This window comes from Acipenser ruthenus, chromosome 26 (assembly GCF_902713425.1).
Source record: "Acipenser ruthenus chromosome 26, fAciRut3.2 maternal haplotype, whole genome shotgun sequence".
NCBI lineage: Eukaryota > Metazoa > Chordata > Actinopteri > Acipenseriformes > Acipenseridae > Acipenser > Acipenser ruthenus.
Genome location: NC_081214.1, coordinates 13,679,346 through 13,700,380, shown reverse-complemented (window position 1 = coordinate 13,700,380; position 21,035 = coordinate 13,679,346). Strand labels below are relative to the sequence as shown.

At 40.3% G+C, this 21,035-nt stretch overlaps 1 protein-coding gene across 1 annotated transcript in view; it reads right to left on the bottom strand.

Moving 5' to 3' along the window:
• Nucleotides 1-3,110: 3,110 nt before the first annotated feature.
• Nucleotides 3,111-21,035, bottom strand: part of LOC117430710 (transmembrane protein 164) — a 37,563-nt gene continuing 19,638 nt past the window's right edge. Inside the window, exons 3-6 of the mRNA XM_034051080.3 lie at nt 18,212-18,278; nt 8,716-8,794; nt 4,286-4,386; nt 3,111-3,699 (exon numbers count right to left, since the gene is read on the bottom strand). Coding sequence (XP_033906971.2) covers nt 3,493-3,699; nt 4,286-4,386; nt 8,716-8,794; nt 18,212-18,278 — 454 coding nt within the window. The 3' untranslated portion in view covers nt 3,111-3,492. The remainder of the gene's footprint in view (nt 3,700-4,285; nt 4,387-8,715; nt 8,795-18,211; nt 18,279-21,035) is intronic.

Sequence of the window (21,035 nt, the reverse complement as noted above, 5' to 3'; positions counted from 1 at the left end):
GTTATGTCTGGATTACTTGTATTGTTCTGTGGTGTTGCTTATCATTTTGCGTGGATTAAAAATATAGCATATTTAGACAAGGACCCACTAGAGTAGCTTCAGATTGACAGGGTGTCCTTTTTATTAAAGAGAACAAAAACAATTATAACAATCTTCACACATGGGGGGGAAAGAAAAAGTAATCAAGCATTTACACATCAAGTACTGAACTGAAACAACACCTTAATCTTGGTTATCCCCCAGTAACCTTCCCTCCCAAATCGTAAGAAGATACTGACACTTCTCATTTTTAAACATCAAAACTTGTAACATTTTAAAGCTATAGAGTGGATGTTTAAACTTCTGATTTTATAAATCATGTGACATTACTACCTTTTGGAGGTAAAGTATATCTAATATTTCTGTGCAATTTACTGTAGAAGCTGCTTCACCTATGCATAATAACGTCTTTATTGCCACACTTTTTTTTCATGTATATAGAAGCCTATGTCTACCCATTCTTGCAGTTCTGCTATTTTAAGGTAATTGTTCCTATTTTGCATCCATCTTTTTTTAATGTGGGTGCTGCCTTTAACTATATCTCCTTTTAATTTTAAGACTGAAGTTGGTTGAAGATGATGCTCACCAAAAAACAAACAAAAAAAATGATGCAAAGTAAAATAAAACAACCTTAATGAGCAAAATAGTTTAAGAGGGTTGCACAGGATTAGATACACATGACCAAATAAAGAGTAGTAATGGACAAGTTCACTGCTGAAAAATATGGTGGTTCCATTGCAGGTGAAACTTCCATAGAACATATTTTCCCACTAGTAAAGGACAGTTATCTTGGATATTCATTTTTATTAAAGTAATATTATTAAGCAGAGCAGTCTGATCTGTGGCAGTCAGTTTGATTGTGACTCACTTACATTCATCTCTCTGACGGGCAAGAGACAGGAAACAGAATTTGTGAAGTGTCCTTTTTGGATTAAACTGTTTTGACGATCAAGGAAGAAATTGCTGGCCTGGAACTTAACACTTAAATATTCCGTCAACATCCAACATTATAATGATAAAAAAAAAAAACACGGCTTTCACACACACCATATAAATATTCCTTTGAAACTCCAGTCAAAAGGTACACAATAACAAATACACTATTTCATAACCAAGACGTAGGTCAATATAACCATTTAAAAAACTAAAATGTTACTTACTTTACATTCTAACACTCGCAACGGGAAGCATCAGCTTGTCCATTTTTCAAATGACATTGTCCCTTTACCCTCAGAACTCGGTCCTGGGGACTCTTGTAGTTCTGTTACATTTCCTCAAACATTTCATATTTTAATGGGTTTTACAAATAATAGAAAGGCTGTCTGTCAAGTGCAGGTCCACCATGAGGGTACTGATTCCCTGTGAAGATTATTTGTTTACTGCCTCCTAATTCCTGCAGCGAAGATGGGAATCCACAGCCATGTCTTTACTCGAGATTGTGCAAAATAAATCATTTCTTTGCAGCCTCGGTAGCACCTACCAATCAAGCCTGTAGTTTGTGCTGTCCTGTTGGACTGATACTGACTTGCAACATTGAGGATCAGAATTGATGTTTTACACAACAGAGGGGCAATTCATCAGGAATTAGGCACACAAAGGTGTACTACATATGGCATGTTTTCTACACGCACAACAGATGGTGTTGCTGAATGATGTGAGGACCTACATTGAAATATATTCTAAAGCTCTGTAAGTATGAGATGCGTCCAGCTCACAGGTTTCCTTAATAGCTTGATAAGGATATCTGCTTCCTGCAATCACCTGTGAAGCATCATACAGCCCTTGGGTTGGGGTTCAGAGCCTCTGATGGTGTTGTCTTGTGGGTTATCGCTCCATCGTAATTAGTTGTGTAAAACTGCACATTTTCAATTCCACAAATGGCTCATTCTGTTTGTGAACGAGAGCTCACCCCTGTGTTGAGGTTGACTCAAGCATTTGAAGATCCCATCGCCAGATTTAACTGAAATATTAACTATAAAAACTCAATGGAGAACATTGGAGAGTTCAAATAGATCTTGTTATGACAAAATGGTTTCTTGAAACATGAATTAAGGCATACAGTACTATACAGAGAGATTCCCTTAAGAGGTAATTAGCTTCCTAAATACAAAAAAAAACATTCCAGCCCCTGCTAAGAGTTCCCTTTGATTGAGAGAGCTCACATAGATGAAATACAGTGGTTTTCAACACTAGTCTTCAAGTACACTCAGCACTCCAGGTTTGTGTTTCATCCTGGTGTCACGCTACATTTTACACCAATCTTCACCAAACGTTTATCATACATGCCTAACCTCTAGAGTTTTGGACTGTGTTTTGCCACAGTCTCAGTTTTAACCTTTCTGGTTGTTCAATTATTACGCGATTATGTTATTTTTTTATTGCAAATGGTAATGAACACAGACTGTAGAGGAATCCCTGCAGCTACACACAGTTTGGAGTCTGAGGCTGTCTGTCAGTGCTGTCTTCTGGGCACTGGAAAGCAATACATGTTTAAAATAAATATTTGGTACAAAAAGCTGTAGTTAGGGGGTACTCAAGGACCAGGGTTGAAAAGCACCGATTGAATAGATCTACAAATGAACTGATTCCCTTGCAGTGCCAAGTAGGTCTTGGCTTCTTGATGAATCCACATTGTTTTAATGTAATTTATTTTTCTTTAGAAGAAAGGCACCCCAGTTTATCAACCGCCTTGTGGAATAACCAAGTTAAAAGGTAACGCCTGTTGATTCTGTATTTACATACTGTACTGTACCTTCCTCACTGTCCCTTAAATCTGACATCTACCGCTTCCCAACATAACTGCAGTAGGTACAGGGCGGTGCTCAAAGTCATGGCTTTGGATGAGATTGCAAATACCTGATGCAGGACCCATCAAAAACTGGCGCACATCTTCTCAAACTGGCAAAGGATTGTCATCCATGTCATGTTTCATACATTGTCTCTATAGAGCTCGAAAATAACTATGCCTGTTTTTCCTTTTTTACGAAAACTAAACAGCAAACAAAATATATATATATATATATATATATATATATATATATATATATATATATATATATATATATATATATATATATATATATATTTAAAACAACTGGGGCTACTGCACCCCTCCATGGAGTGTTGGCCCATTTCATGTTTCAACAAAAACAAAACAAAAAACTGCAGAGAGCATTCTGAACAGTAAGACTGACTTCCATTAAAAAAGTGAACTGCTGCAAGTCATTTTAAAGCACATTCAAAAACAATACTCCTTTCACTACCAAGAACATACCCCCCCCCAAAAAAATAATCCCAGTGCCAGTATTCTAGCACAGGAAGTGATGCATCGAGTTTACTGACACTGAAATAAACAAGTTTAAATAAAAACACCCTCAATCTGTAAAGCAATACTGGCTAGTGAAATGGTGTGTTTTTTCTTTTCTACATGAAAGTGTGGAAGTCAGCCAAGGCTCAGTCAATTTTCTTAGTCCTCAGTCTGACCCCGTCCAGAAGGTACTGGTAGGAGGGCACGGCGCAGTGGAACAGCCCTGTCAGGATCTTCCCGTGGAGCAGCGTCAGGGCGGTCTGGTGTCCCGTCGCCCACACCCGGTACCAGGGCCCGTAGAAGGGGTCCGACACTGCCGGGCACAGCATGTTGTTCAGATTCACTTCAGTCACCTCGAAAAAGGAGGAATAGGGATTACCAATAGGACTGGACAAGAGGCGTCCAACTAGGGCTGTTTAATCATTCATTTTAAAACGTTAACCAAGTGTCTTATACACAAATCCATATCGCAGTCATTTAGACAGTTTAAAAATCAAGAAAATGCATTTCTGTCTCTATATTTAGTATTAAATATTACATATACATGTTATCATATATGCTGATTATGTGAAAAATATATGAACATAAATAATAAAATACATGAACCGCTACTTCAATATATATTTCCATATATACAGGTGCTCTCCACTTAGTAAGCAATGCAGACAAAGTATTGAATACTAAAAATATTACATAAATATTTACATGCCGATATATTCACGCGTTTAACCTGACCATCCTTACTGTACCCAATGAAATTACAATTCAAGGGAATCTATGGTACCGCTATAGTATATAAAGTTTTACCCCAATTGCAGTACTACAGAAACAGAGTTAGGATCTAATAGAATAGCTGTTAAAACACATCACTCAATAACACGTATGCATGTATTTTGTCCCGGGGTGGACAGTGTGTTTGAGTCATTCTGTTCCTCTTACCAGTCCCAAGGTCTGCAGGAAGGTGAAGTGATAGAAGAACAGGAGTCCAGAGGAAAGCAGAGCCCACGAGAAATCCCCTAGAGGCTCTGCCGTGTACACGCCTGCAGTAGAAACAGACTTCAATACCACTGCTCACACCAAACACTTTCGAAAAACAACCACAACAATACATCTTGCCGCAGTGATTTGAATTTAAACTGAAAACTGCTTCATCAAGCAATAATCCCAACTGCATTTCATGCACTTCCCTCGACTCACACTAGATGGCAGCACCAAACATTATGGCTAGTTTAGCAGACCCAGAAGTAGGTGAGTTTGCCAAGTTTCTAAACCCTATATTTCTGTACCTATCACATAAGCTAACTGCTATTTTTATCATTTAAAAAAGCCTAAGCATTTCTAAATACATTCAATAATTAAAGTAAATATAGTGGGCATGATTTCCTTTTTTTTTTAAATTAAGCTTCCCCAATACAGTCCAAAGGGGCCAGGCGTCCCTCCCAGAAAGCATAGCCGAGCAGTGAGCATGCTGGGAGGAATGCAAAGGGGGCTTTCACCCAGTACCCTCTACTTCCAAATGCAGTTGGCTCACCCTGTTACTGGCTATTGTAGTTCTGGGACAAGGCAGAGAAACAAACACAGCCGTTTCCATGACTGCTTGTGGAAGTATGAAGCCTCTAGGAGAGGAAAGGCATTCAGCCTGCATGCAGTGAATCAGCCTGCTGTGCTGCCGAGGCCCACTCCAGCACTCTGCTTCCACAACGTTCAGTAATTACTATCTCCCCACATCACTGAGTCACAGAAAGGCCAATTATAAAATGTGTCATGAACTGCATTGTCTCTCATTTAAATATCGGTTTCAAACACTGCTGTGGGGCGAAACGGCTCCCACTGTCTCTCTATAGCGACGGTTTTGTTGTTAAGCAGAGAGGGGGGGCGCTCTCGTGCCCTCAGGTCAAAGTGCAGGTTGTATGTAAATAACACAACTGAAACTGCACCAAGCCTGGGAAGGTTTCAATGTTTCAACAGCAAACTCCGAAAACCCACACAGTATTTTTCTAAACGTTTAACAGAAAATGTTTTATGAGGATCTTCCAATTAGTTTTCCATTTCTAGTATGTTGATGCACTGTAAACCTCTGTAATTGAATACTATGAGTGGGAACAGAAGTAGAATACAAAAGTAAAATTCAAAGATGAAAATCAAGCAGACCTTTTCACTGCATGAGTACAAGTACGTCATCCCCCGAGAAGACTGATTTAGAGCCCAAAAATGGGACGGCCAGACAAGATAGTGTTGAACAAGGCATGGAACATTTTACTGACAAGTGGTACTTAAGACCTGGAAGTCATTAATAAAGCAAATGAGGTGTTCCAGCAGTATTGAGGTACAGTATATTAAACGGGACTGATTTACAGAATGCGGGATAATGTCTAGTGTTATCAAGATACATGTAGAAATGAAAGCGTGAAGTACAGACAGGCACCCTACAATCTGATACTCCCAATGAGTCTCGCAAATAATGTTAACACCAAGTCACATTGTAATTTAATATGTGGGGTTTCAGATATATGTGTCCATACAGATGGACAAATATAAAAACAGACAGGCACCCCCACATACGCCAGAATCGAATACTCCCAATAACTCAATGCTCAATAATGTTAATACCAAGCTTCATCCCAAATGGAGAAGAGGTTTCCCAGATGTATGGAAGCATGTGAAGTGTGCGTGCATGCTGCACCACTGTGTGCATGTGAAGTGTGCGTACGTGCTGCACCACTGTGTGCATGTGAAGTGTCCGTACGTGCTGCACCACTGTGTGCATGTGAAGTGTCCGTACGTGCTGTACCACTGTGTGCATGTGAAGTGTCCGTACGTGCTGCACCACTGTGTGCATGTGAAGTGTCTGTACGTGCTGCACCACTGTGTGCATGTGAAGTAGACAGCCATTTACACAAGGCTTAAGCTTCTTTTAAAATGCAGACAGCCTTAAAACAGGACTACATAATATCTATATGTACGTATTCAATTAGGTCAACCCAAGCCAGTTAAATGACCCGCTCTGAGTCCACCTCTATGCATATCTCCAGATCCAACACTGTCCAGCTGTCATTTTTCTTTTCAATGTTAACATCCTGACAACGTTTAAACTTGCAACTTTAAAGTCTGTTTCAAAGCTCTTTTCAAAATGGCCGCTCTAATGCACTAGAGGTTTGAGATCTGCTCTCTAGTCCAGGGTTTCCCAGTTCTGGTCTTGGGGACCCCTGTGTCTGCTGGTTTGCATTCCAACTGAGTTCTCAATTACTTAATTGAACCTTTAATTGAACTATTCATTAGCTTAATTTGACCTTTTTTATTATTGTTTTCAGCTTTTAAAAACAGCTGGAGATTTCATGTTAACTACAATTTTATATGTAACTTGAAATCGGCAACTTTTTAGGAGCCGAGAACAAGGGTTCAAGTAAGTAATTGAGAACTCCGTTGGAATGAAAACCAGGAGAGACAGGGGTCCATCAGGACCAGGATTGGAAAACCCTGCTCTAAATCACTGCAGAAAAGCAATACATTAAAAAAAAAAAAATAGCAAGTGTTCTGGCTTTTCTGTTCTGCACCACATCATGGATTGGTATTGCTGTGTTACCGGTTTCACAATGTGGGCAACAATCCTTACACTACATTATGTAACACAATTTTTGTTCCTGGGTAGTAAGTGTTATTTCCTAATTGCTTATGCCTCAAAAGTATAGAACATGGCTATTATTCCCCACAAACTTTGCTTTTGTGACCAGGACAGTGATATTTTGAAAAGAGCTTTGAAACAGACTTTGAAGTTATATGTATAAAAAGTTGTTGGGATGTTAACAATGAAAATAAGGGGATACGTTACTTAAACAGTTGTACCACTATGTGGGGATGTGTAACGCTAGATTTGTAATGTTATGTTTTTCAAGATTCTTGCACTAACTCTCCCCAGCCTAACTGTACCAGCCCTGCATGGCTGCTTCCTTCCCTGGTCTGGTCGAGGCAGGCTGCTATAAACATGACAGAGACTGATGTATCTTGTGTAATAAATGGACCCAGTAAATGTTAATGTATTTTTATAAATGAAAAGTTATTTATGGTGCAACAGTGGAAAACATCCAATTCAATTACAATGTCCACTTCATAGACCATTAATTTCTAATAAATATTTACAAGAAGTCATCCAATGACATCCATTGGCAGTTTATGTTTCTAAATGATATTTAATGCTGTCATGACTGATAGCTAGTCACTACATTGGAGAAATAATGTCTTTTATCATTTTATACAGATATGCTAATGATTTTATAGCTTCGCTCTGTACAGTTAACTATGCAGCGCCCTATACTCGGATACATACAATGCGGGCGAGACAAGCCTAATGGCTTTACTGAAGCAAGGTCCAGCGCCATCTAGTGCCCTGACACTTCGGATCAAGTTTTTGTCCTTGCTCCTGTTCATCAGATTAGTCGGCCCGTCACTGGTATTGTTCAGACCTGAAGATTATGCTAAAAAATGGCTAGGCAAAGGTTGGCATGTAGCTACCAACACCAACAACAAGGCCTGAAACCCTCCCGATCCACAAGCAGAACTGGAAGCACACATGGGAGCTGCTGTACATCAAGGTCAGTACAAGAAACAAAAATGCTATCCCTCTTCCTTAATTGTCCAGTATCCTTGTATGGAAGGATGCAGGACACATTCCCAACCTGACCAGTCCAGTTCACCCTGCCTTCCATGACGTAGCAGTGTTTTGAGTAAAGAGAAACTTTCCAGCTAGTGCCTTCCTTAGTTTCTTAGTATCCCTGAGAATTTTTCCACGTATGTGAAACTGCTGACCCTATTGCCATTTTATTATTGATCTTAAATTATGGAGAATATCAGATTCTGGGAATACATGGGAGGTGTCTGTCTGTCCGTTCAGACGTCTGTCTGTATGGCACACTTACATTAGGGTTAATTTCCACAATCATCAACAACTTCACTTTACCACAAGATGGCAGCACCTCAACACCAATATTGCAATGCAAACCCTGACAGATACCAAACCCTTTCCGAAATGAATGAATGAATGAATGAATGAACACATTTCCAAGAACAATTCAGGATTATTATCTAAAAATAGAAATGCAAATATTTGACATGTAAATATATTTTATCTTCAAAATGCCTCCACCCCCAGAAAGTTGTTTGACTCTTTAAATTCTACTGTATTTTAATACACTTTTACATATCATTCTGAATACTGTGCAAAACTCATGTTCTCTAAATATACTGAATTAAATATCAGCTAAGTGCACCATTTACTCTAATGCTAAATTACTGCTACTTTAATGAAAAACAAAGAAATGTAAAATTGCTTAAGTAGAAGAAGTAGGCTGGTCCCTCAAAAGCCATCAACTGACCTCCTTTCCTGAGCAGGTAGACAGTCACGACATACAGCATGATGTGCTGGACATAGTAGACCTCCATCTCAAAGGGAAGCTGTAGGGAGACAAGCAATGCAAACATAAGAAAGTTTACAAACGAGAGGAGGCCATTCAGCCCATCTTGCTCGTTTGGTTGTTAGTAGCATTTTTTGGAATAAAAAATAAAAAAATCTATTTAAAAATAAAAAACTATTAGCAAAATACTAAAAACTTTTTTGTGCATGGCAAAAAATTTTCGTGCCCATTCCTGCTTTGAAATATGCTGAATTAAAGGCTGTTGGAAAACAGCAAGTGGAGTACTGTGCTTCCCTGGCATGGGGTTGAGAGGACACACAGGCACACCGGAAGCTTTGGAAATGCAGAACACTTGCAGGCTGACTGTGCTTGGATTGCAACAGGTCACTATGGCAACACTGGTAAGTAAGTGGCACCAGGCTAGGGCTGCATGACTTGTACAACGTGCGGTTCAGGTAACTGTAACTGCAATGGAAGACACTGAGAAAGACATCTAGTCGAAACGTTCGTCATTGAACTTAAGTTACTTTTCGTATTTCTAAATTCAGGACAATTGACTGTTTAATAGTTATGGATGTTAACTAACTTACCAGCAGCAGTGCTCAGTATTTACTACAAGACCACACCAACGTGTCCTCCTCAATACTGAATGTATATTTTTTTCTTTTTAGACAAAGATATAGTTCTATTTTGCACTGCTACATTACATTAATATCCTTATGCAATACCCATTACCCAGTGTACCCGAGTATAACGCCAGATTCTCAAAGAGAGGCCTTTCAGCTCTAAGTCATGTCTAAATATACTGCTTTTGAACACACTTTCCATACCACTAAAAATACGGTGTAGGCATCTCAAACGGTTTACAATAAACAGTTTTTGTTGTTTAGGAATACTGAGTTTATAAAGCTTAACAGGAAAATGTACATGTTATTATTTTGAAGTCGACAGCATTCAATAAGCCCGTTTCAAAATGACATCCCCGGATGGTTGAAGTCACAAGGCAGCCTGGGTGTGCAGTCGGAACCCTATCCTGGGTAATTGCTGATACAAAGGGCATAAAACCAGACTCCGCTCTCGTCTAAGCAGAACAACAGTTCTTATTTGTTTGTCGTAACTTCTGTGCTTTCAAATCCTCTTCAGGTTTTATAGACCTCAAAAAGCCCACTTTCAGACTCTGAGGAAATGATTCAGAGGGAATCTGAGAGTCTTCCTTTTCTCATTGTCCTGTTTCCTGTTGATGCAGGACTGCTGGCCTTGATGGAATGCCCACCCACACCAGCGAAACAGATCAAACATTCAGGAGCTTTACTGAAACACAGGCCTCAAGGGGCACTCCGGACTTCATTACATTAGACACATTATACCATCGGTAATGGCACATCACTGGAGCCGGACACTTAAACACTAATAGACTGAGGCGCAAAACTGCTTTTTAAATATTCATAACAGTTTCGTGGATAGCACATTTAAAAAAAAAAAAAAAAAAAAACACTAAATTAGGGCCGAGGGGAGTTTGTTTGTTGAGAAACTGTACCTGTTACTGCAATAGCAGCCTGGCTCAAGGTCAGAAGTCAGTGTTCTGACATTACCAACTCATAACTGTGATGTCATCGCAGTGATTGATCTCTTACACTGTCATCGCCTGCCGTCTCATCACTGGTTATTGCACGTATTTGCTACTGGTTTTATTGTACTTTCTAACTGCTCTTATCAGTAATGTGATATTTTATAATGTGACACTTTGTACTGTGATATTTTGTAACAATTGTAAGTCGCCCTGGATAAGGGCATCTTCTAAGAAATAAATAAATAACAAACTACTCTGGATCCCCAAATCTTTAACAACTTTAGGTCTATTTCTAATCCCTCCTTTCTATTTAACGTTTTACAGAGAGTGGTAGCTAACCAACTCAATACCTTCCTAGCAGTACATGATATACATGAGGTGTCCGCCCTGGCCGTTGTACTGAAAGCAAGTGGGAAATGATGTGATCTCGTCATCAGATACGGGCTCCCCCTCGGTTCTTATTCTTCTAGATCTAAGTGCAGCATGTGACACTATTGCTCATGCTATTGTGATTGAACATCTCAAGAGTCTTATAGGATTGTCAGGTAGTGTCCTGTCCTGGTTTAAATCTATCTTTCAGCTACAATATGTTCAAATTGAGGGAGATTCTTTCTATCTGAAGTTACATGTGGCGTCCCCCATCTGCTCTCGGGCCAATTTTGTTTTCCCTACACATGCTGCCCTTTGGCGATATTCAATTACAATCGAAGTGAGAAATAATTGCGGCTCTCTCTGTAGCTTTGCAGCCAGCAAAAGGTGCCTGCATATTTAAGAATCAAGATAACAAACTGGTTCTTTCATGGTTCAAAGAGCCCTTTTGATCTCGGGCAGATGACCCTTGTATTTGCAGGAGTTGTTTTCTACTTAAAATGCTGATTTTAATCACAGGTATGAACCACAATCAACCCAACTAAAACTGGTTGTAATCCACAAAACTTTGGCTAAAAGGTGTCGTCACGGGGCGCTGGTTGGCATGCCTCCAAGAAAGGGGGGGGGGGGGGGGGCGGGGTAACTGTTTATTGGTGGGAGGAGAAAATTGCATTACCTGGGGGTGTAATCTGCCCTCTATATCCATGTCTGTAAACTGTATTTCATTACTCGGAGTTGCTTGGAATCCTGCATCTTTCCGAGACCTGTAGACTCACACCTGCAGTATTGGTCGCTCATTATTTTTCCACCTATAGAGACCTGTAGGTTTTTACCTGCAGCTTTGTTTGCTCAGAATTTAATCTGCTGAGAACTGTAACTGCACTTACAGTATTGCTGTGATTGCATTCTGTACTGTCTCTGGATTGGCTTGGTTCCGGAATTAAACTCATTTGATTGACGATTACCTGAAGACTGACTTATTATTTTTATGAAGTAAACAAACCTTACAGCTGAAATGAGGAAGTTGGGTAATTTTTGACCCAGATCTTTCATTTGAACCGCATATTACTATATGCAGGATGCTGAGCTCCTCTGGGCTCCACACACTCTCCTGCTGGAGAGGGGCACTGGGAACCGTCACATTCCCACAGCACTCTGTGTGCTCCTGTTCTGTAAAAGCTCATGGTGAGGACAGAAAGCAATGGGACTACTAACCCTCCTCCAACCTGCCTTTCCTGGGGTTACTGGTGATTTTTAAAAGTTTATTAGTCTTTCTTTGATTTGGTGAATGAACAATTCTACAGTCACATCATGCTTTTTAAGCACGGGTGTGTTTATTTTAAGCTGCACAAAATTAGGGCTTGTTATTGTATGTACATAACTAAAGGGCCAGAAGGTTGCCAGTTTAAGAAACTTAACTTTTTCAGTATGATCAGGATAGACAGATATATGGGGTGCATGTATGTTATGTAACTTGTGTCATCTTCTAATACTTAAATATTTGACATGACACTGACTGTACAAACATGCATACACATATATGTATATAGATTTCAAGAGTCCAAGCCTACTGCACATACTACTGTATGTTCCTGCCTTTGTGCATTCTCTTTTTCCCAGAAGGCAGACATAGCAGAAGTGCGATTTACTGGAAGCCATAACAGCAGTACAGTATATGGAACAATACAAAGCGGTATGTAATTCAATATGTTAATGTAACATTATTCAGCAGGTTTCATTCGACTTTATGAAGCAGAATTAGTTAATAGTGATGCTAAACTTTTGGCCATAGCTGTACTGGTAAAATATATCTTTTGTAGAAAAGGAAAAATGCTGATGTGCTGTGTTTTTTGCTAACCCATTCCTTTCCCTATCTCTCACCACATCTGTGACTGTCAGAATCTTGCACTGATCAGCTACATCTTGTTCTGAAATGCAGCCACCTCCTCACCCCACAGCAGCAGTTTCTTTTATGGAGGCCCTCCCTTTTCGTTCTTATTCAGTTCGGTGTCTGATACACCTTAGTAACGGTATATTCAGCCTGTGGGAACACACAATGTCCTGTTGTCAAAGCTTTATATATTCATCCATGACTTTTAACATCATCACTATTGTTTTGAAATGCCCAATTTGAATCCCAGGGTGACTCTAAAATCAGCCTCTGCTTCCTATGCCTAGCAAAAATCGTCTCTCTTCACAGTGGATGTTACCAAGCGACTGAACCCTGGTGGTGAACGTTCTGTCTGGCCTGGTCTGACCCCTGACCAGTAGGGGTCGCTGTGGCGAACCACCCCCAGCTGTTTTTCCCTGATAGCACTGCAAAGGCCAATGCAGCTCTTTACATTGGTCCCCCGCCAATACTGGCAATTGTGAGCATGACTCACCTCACACTCCACACTGCAGTGTCTTCTCTAGGTAAGCCACAGGGGACCACTCCAATTAGAAATTAAACGTATTACATGTCAAGTAGACAAACACTTTAGCTACTGTAACCGACTGTGGGATTCTGGGAAGCCTATATGCATGTTGCAAACAGAGAATTTCAATTCCTTCAAAATGTTATTCTGCTAACAGCCAAGCAGACAAGACAGCCTCCTCCTCCGAAAACCAGATTCACAGGCCTGTTGTCGGCTCCATCTCACACACAGCACCCCAGGGCTGGTTCAACTGCGTCTGGGAAACAAATGTAAAGCAGTACCTGTCAAATGTAGTTCATTTTTGTTTCTCTGTACTGATGAAAGCTGCCCATTAGTATCCATGGATACTGCCATTGCTCAGTGTGTGCGAGGGGAGGATGATGTAACCGCTTGGTTTTCAGATTTTCATCCGTTTTACATGAGCCGTAGTAACATTTTTCATGCACCTGGGCCGGTTCTATTGTCTGGGTGTCGGTGGAACACGCCGACATTGATGGAGCAAACAACCTTTATATAGTGAACTCTTTCAACACCAAACTTAAACAATACCCAAGAATAACTAATTAAATCATTTCAATGCCTTATACTGAAAAACACAACCCCTGATAATAGCACCACCACAATCCCATTCTGTTCCTGCAGCCCTGACAATAACAACAGGTGTCTGGTGACATGGTCACCCTGAGCACATTGCTGCCTCTCTACCTAGCAGCTTCCACTTGCTTTAGCAGCTATGGCCCCAACGGCTTTGTGTTTAAAGCACAATACCAAAGGGTTTGATACTTCAGAAACCAAGAAGCAATACTATTTCTTTCTTCTGCAAAACATACTGTATCACCTTCATTAGAGATGCATTAGTTAAAGTGGTTCTAGGCTGTGCTGTGCTGTACTGACTATGAACAGGAGTGTCTGCCCCTAGGGATAACTGTACTCCCCCATACACTGGGATTGATTTAAAACAGTGCAGTTACTGATCAAGTTTGAATTTGATCAGAAAAAACAAAACAATGTAATCTTCCTTATTATAAGCACAGAGCTTGATCTCTGCCTTAGCTTTTATTGTGGCGTCAAAAACTGAACTCCAGCCCTGACTAACAAAAAATGACCATACGTAAAATAAACTCATTATCATTGATTGGTACTGAAAATGCGAGGATTGAATCGTAAAGGCAGGAAATCTAATCTTGCAGCAACACGTTTTAAAAGGTTGCAAATAGGACTGCCTGCCCCAGGCCCTAAATATGTTACGGCTCTGGCCAGAGGAAACTAGTTTGTTCCTAACTATTAGCCTAATAGGTTGATTGAAGAAGCTAGATGGAATGAGTAATTATTAGAAGACACACAGGCCGTTCAGCTAAGCTGACTTTTGATTTTGCACATGCTTACAAATGATTTGGCACCACAATGCATGCATTTAGACTATATGTGTCATATTCTGATTTTAATAACTGAGCATTTTCACAGCTCCTGCTTGCAGCTACATGTTTATTACAGACTGTAACTTAAGCTGGAGCTTTGCAGGACTTTTGTATCAAACTATACACCCACAGGCTGTGTACTGCGGCCCCATCCACCATGAAGACACCACACGAAACTGGCTCTTGGTCAGTATAATCACAGATTGAAGGTTAGCTCTTCAGTGCTAATCAGTTCAGGACTTCCCCTTCTGAATTGTATGTGCAGATCTTTCCTTGCTATCCGGAATGTCTTGTACCATGATGGTCAGGGTGATGTTCCCGGCTTGTTGCAATGCACTCTGGGCTTATCGTTGTTTGCCCTTGAAGTAACTGACACAGCACAGGCTTCTTTCAAACATGTGGTACAGTTGGGCAGACAGCGGTTTTTGCAAATGAGACAGACAGGTCATTATAATATTATAATACCCATATAATATAACATCTCTCAATTTAACTTGAACCTGAACATCACGTTGGTGGCAATGCGCAATCCTCCTGGCTGAACTCAATCCCGTCAGACACCTCTAGAAATCTTACAGGAGTCTGTACTATGCCAACTCCAGGCTGTATAGGGGGGGGGGGGGGGGGGGCTAACCAGATATATGGTAGGGTGTCTTTAAAAGTAGATAGCAGTTCTGATAAAATAGCCTTCAACAGCTCAGCCAATCAAGAGAGGCCAGAACCCACCAAACTGGCAGAAATGTTTTCATTGCAAACCAAATAAGAATGTGGGTTTGTGCTCACATCTAGGGTAGAAACTTTCAAGAACATCAACTAAGTGTTCATCATTCACATTACATAAACACAACCACTCGCTTCAGTGCACAATACCTTTTGACATTATATTAAACTAGCTCTGTAGTTGGAATCCTAAAACACTAAATCAAACCTTACCATTAAGGTAATATACCGGCTTCCTTACATAATTACAGCAAAACTCACCTGAACTAAGCGGTCGACAGACCTTCAATAGTCCTCGAGCTACAAAGAGTCATTTCATTTTTAGGGCTAGAATGAAATCTCCTGCTGACTGGCCCTCTCATTTTAAGAGCTGGAACCAAGCCTGCATGGGGATTTGATTCTTCACTGTGCTCTTCTATGAAAGGATTCCAGTCTCTCTTCCTGGCTACATTAAATACAGCTGCATCTAGTCCTCCTAATAGAAAAGGACCTCTGTGTATGGCTAACTGTGAATTAAAGCTCCCCCTAGACCCCTTACTGTCAGTGTTTACAGTCTATACTTTATTATTATGAACTATGATCGTAAAACTGAATATTATCGTACTGCAACTGGTATAGACCATAAACATGGGCAGTGTGCTGCTGTGAGAAACAAATCGGTTCCAGGAATGAAGACTGGGAAGACTGGCGACTGGGATATGCTGTTTTCCTTGTTTAATAAGAATATTTCCAGTCCTTTGCTCTCTACCAGATACTTTGTACCATGCTTGCATTGCATTGCACCTGGGCAAATAGATTAATGACAAGGGGGTGATAGAATCCATTATAAAATCATTTGGATTAGTGTTTCTCAAAAGTACTGATAAGGTGAACAGGATAACATGATTACACTGATTTCTATCACTATCACAAGGTGACACAGGATGTGGTAATATTCATGAAATGTGCTACCAAACCTATCTGGACTATAGCTGTTACTGTTAACAGCACATTCTTATCACATGTATTCTTCCATGTTCCTGTCAAGGGTCTGTGGAACAAAATGTTACTGAAACCTTCTCTTCTATCACAAATTGGTTAGATGCAGAAACCCACTTTGCTATACCCTGAATTAGCTTGACAGTATTCAGGATTGACCTACTGCATGGGGCTCACAGAACAGCTTAGGTTAGCTCTGCAGTGCTTATCATTTAGCACAGTTGTGTGTACACAGGTCTCCTTGTTATCCAGAATGTATTGTTCTACGGAATTTAAAAAGGAGCATTTGTACAGCTCCTGCTTGCAGCGACATGCTTATTATACTGTAGACTGCTGTAACTGACAAAGCTGGAGCTTTGCAGGACCATACACCCTGGGTGGGTCCTCCGATTCCCCTGGGAGGCTGAGGTGGTATAGTCAAGCCAGGAGCACATTTCACAAACGTTCACCTTATCAGTACATTTGTGAAACACTAATCCAAATGATTTTCGTTGTCTGGATCCTACACCCCCTTGTCATTTCATGTTTTGCCCAGGTGCAATACAATGCAAGCATGGTACAGCTTAGCAACAGCACGCAGCAGGCAAAGGGTTATAACCAGAAGGTCACCGGTTCAAATCCCACCTCTGTCACTGACTGACTCACTGTGTGACCCTGAGCAAGTCACTTAGCCTCCTTGTGCTCCACCCTGCGGATGAGATGTTAAATCAATGTCCTATTGTAAGTGACATGCACAGTTCACAGCCTACCTCTGTAAAGCGCTTTGTGATGGTGGTCCACTATGAAAAGGTGCTATATAAAAATATATTATTATTATTATTATTATTATTAATACGGTGCCAAGAGGGCAATACTGACAGTGTGTAGTATTCATTTTATGTAGCAAAATATATTTCTTGTCTGTTCTTTCTGATTAGTATTGTAGTTCTATTTTTTCATTCCAAAATAGCAGCAGTAATATATTATACTTTCTTGGCATTTGTAGAAAACCAATTTAGAGAATACAGACTGTAAGGCATGACTTGTCTTCACTGTATTAATGAGACATTCCCATACATCACGTTATGATCTGTATTTGGGTTTGATAAATGATGTCATAGATCTCTGTTAATTAATACCAGCCCTTTAGAACATATTACACTGTTGCTGAGTTTCCACTTGCCATTTCTATAGAGCCCAGAATAGAGTAAGAATGAAACCACTACAGGTGCCAAGGCTGGAGACTGGCTTGTTACTGGGAGAAAGGAAGTCAGTGGGACTCTTATTTAATGTGGAATAAATACCTATTAATGTTTCAGTTGATAAGCATACAAAATGTAATGTAGGACTTAGGATGCCAGAAATTAGATGTAATACATGTGCTACTGATTTGTTGCATATTTAAATAAAAAAGAATTGAAAATAAACAGAATACTCCACACCAATAATCCTATTCCCAGCACTTACACTTCCTTGTGCTGCAGCACCACGGATATTGCCAGTCCATATATACCAATGCAGGGCTTACAGTAGTCACTGAAAAGCTAGGCTACGTCATTATTGCATTGGGTGTACATGTTATACCATCAAGAGAATTCAGAATCCCATTCAACGGCACTTAGCTGGAAATAGAGGAAGTCAGACTGCAGAAGTCATTTTACTAGACCCTGCTGGCTAATGGATTGATCTGCTGTGCTTATAAACTGCAGACTCCAAGCTGCATGTGGATGACAAACAAATCAATCACGTACCATCCAGTTTTAAATATTTTTTTACACTTAAGACAGTTGTTTAAAACATTCTTTAAAAAAACAAAAAGAAAGAAAACCCCCACTCACACCCCATACAGCTGTCCTGCCCTGTACACTAAATGCAGCACACGGCTAGGGGGTGCTGCAGCTTTAAGCTCCTTGTGTGAGTGGGCTGGAAGACACACAGGTGCGTGGATCACAATGGCATGAAGTGTGTTCATAAGCAGTTGGGAAGTGACAAACAGTATTACTCACCAGCCTGGTGTTGACAACAGGGAACAGAAGGGCCAACAGCGCTCCATTGAGCATGTGTACCTGCATCCTGGAGACAACAGGAAAGGACAAACATGAGCAGACAGGAAATCGCAGCAAGCACCAGAACAAGGCTTTCATCAAGTGAAATACCCCAGGACCAGGGACATGCATCACCAAAAGAAAAGTAACTTATAAAAAATAAGGAAAATATGATCAGAGAATGCTATTTTTATCTGATTGAAAGTTTTGAGTCATGCCTCATTGTCCCATGCGAACACATTTAAAAAACTATTAAAATCATATGCTGAAAATAGACAGCAGATGTGGAGGATGTCAATGTAACAAAAAAAAAAAACAATTGGGAATAAAATAAACAGTGCACTCATTTTTAACATCTAGTAAACTATGAAAGAATTTAGCAATTAAACACCATGCTTATGTATTTCACTATTCAGCTGAACCATTCTGTGATACATGGCAGATTTTATTCAGTGTTTCTAAGTTCGGGACTTTAGCCAAGATTCAACATATACTTTGGGGAGTCAGCCAGCCAAGACAAGCTTCGATTCTATTGTAATGCAAGTGTGCCTTTTTGAAATGCACTGACTGCTCAATCACTATTTCAAATACACTGAGCTAGTCAAGGGCGTCAACTGCCCACATATATTTATATTTTATACAGTTGTATTTTTGGGGGTTTATTTATGCAGCAAAGTATTATCTTATATCGACTCAGAAACGTGTATCATATTTAAACTAGAGGTTTTATTGGATTCATGAATAATCAATTAGTCACACCTGTGGGCTTTAAACAATTAAAAAATAATTGATTGATCGATACCTGAGTGCTGTCTCAAATACGTTTAGGTTACTTCCAAAGATATTCTATATAATAGAAGATCTTTGGTACTTCTAAAGGCCTTGGTCAAAGGATAACTGGAAAGCATTCCCGATATTTCACAACATAGAGAAAAGACAACAATTTAAATTAGATTGCAAACTAATTTAATATGGTTTGCATTCCACGAGTAACTACACCTTGCGATCCATGATCATGGTAGGGATTTACAGCGGTTCTGAGGTTGCAGAAAATCGGTGGACGAGCAGGGAATGGGACAGAGATGAAAACTAATTCCACGTACTGATGAAATCGAAGGGGCTTCTGCCAAACTGAATGAATCATTCTGGTCATTCCAAAGGGAAATCATTATTAAGAATAGACCCCATGTGATCAGCACAAAGGTGGCATTAAATAAGACCACAGGGGGAGGGTTAGGAATGAGAGCAGGCCGCTCCACTCACTACACTCGTCTGGTTCGCTTGGAAATGTCAGGCACACATGAAGAGATGTTGCTGTACAGCACTGTTCTAAGTAAATCTGTGTTTAAAGCAAATCTAGATTCAGTAAGAGGAAGGGTTTTTTTTAGCATGGAATTTTAGCAACCAGAAATCTTCAAGTTACATATAAAACTCCTCCCCCGAAATCCAGACATTTAGTACCCCATGACTAGGCTACTAATGCTCTCCATGATTTTCTATGAGCTGAACATACAAACTATCTTGACAATTTGTATGAGCTGATCATGGTTTGGGTGTGGTGCCAGAGACCAAGCATGGACAAGCACGTGAAATCGGAGCTGACCATGTTCATTTTGTGTGGCTTAGGCAAAGTATGCAAAGATCTGAGAGGAACATGGCAGTATTCTTGTGGTTCAGTAAGAAACACTATTGTGTTGTGAACTATTTCATCTCTGGTGGAATATCCACTACAGTAGGCCTAACAGATGCCAAGTGTATTGAAATGAAGTCCTGGTCACGTTTTAAAGGAACAGCACTTTGACTGCAGTTGGTTTCATGTATCCCAGGTTTGAACATCCCGAGGGCAGGATGAACACTGCAAAGGGAAACGTTTAAGAGGATCAGCTGCAGATTTCGGATTATTGCATATTCATTTTCTCCTCCAACAAGCAGCCCGCTATCCGAGCTACAGTTTGTGTTTATAAAGCACACAGATAAGGTAGTAAGAACAAATACTGACCGCAATCTGAGTCAGATTTGATTGCAATGTTTGCAAGAAGCAGAGAATGTTTTTGCCTTTAAATACAGTATTAAACATTACAGTTGAAATACAGTAGTAAACATTACAATTTTCCCATTTTCTACCTGAAAATGCATGAGGGGATTGAATGGCTCTTTGAAAACCAGCAAACCCCGACTACTGTGTGAAACAACTGCTTTCTATTATAAAGCTGACAGCCACAACACAATCATTCAGTTTTGGACTACAATGAGAAAGGCCTCCAGATGTCAAAGCATGATTACCTACTGATTTAAACTGCTGTTTCTTTCACCCACATGTGATTCCTGAAGTGGCTCGTTCTCACAGAGGGGCAATCTGGCAATGCCAAAGGGAATGGTGCCTGCTCTCTGCCTCTAAGCGCTCTTAATGGACTCAGTGTGGGAGGCTCACCATGCCACTGCCTCTGCTGAACCTCCTGGGGAAAGATCTGGGGAATACGGGACCTTTTGGGCTTTGATCGATTACAAAATAATTGATTGTGTGTACCCGAGTGCTGTATCAGAAAACGGTGTGCGAAAAACAACTTTTCACACCTGCTGTATCGGCTGGTTGCTCAGGCTGTGATAATTTGGTCGAGCGCTGGGCTGGGCTGGGCTGTATGTGGCCAGTCCCTATGGAGAAGGCAGGCATGGGCTAATCAGACTGGAGAGATTTCTGCAGTGAGAACTTCCTGAGCGACATGGTGCTTGAGTACAAAGCCTATGAGCTGTCAGTTACAGAACAAGATGAAACTCTCCTTCAAAA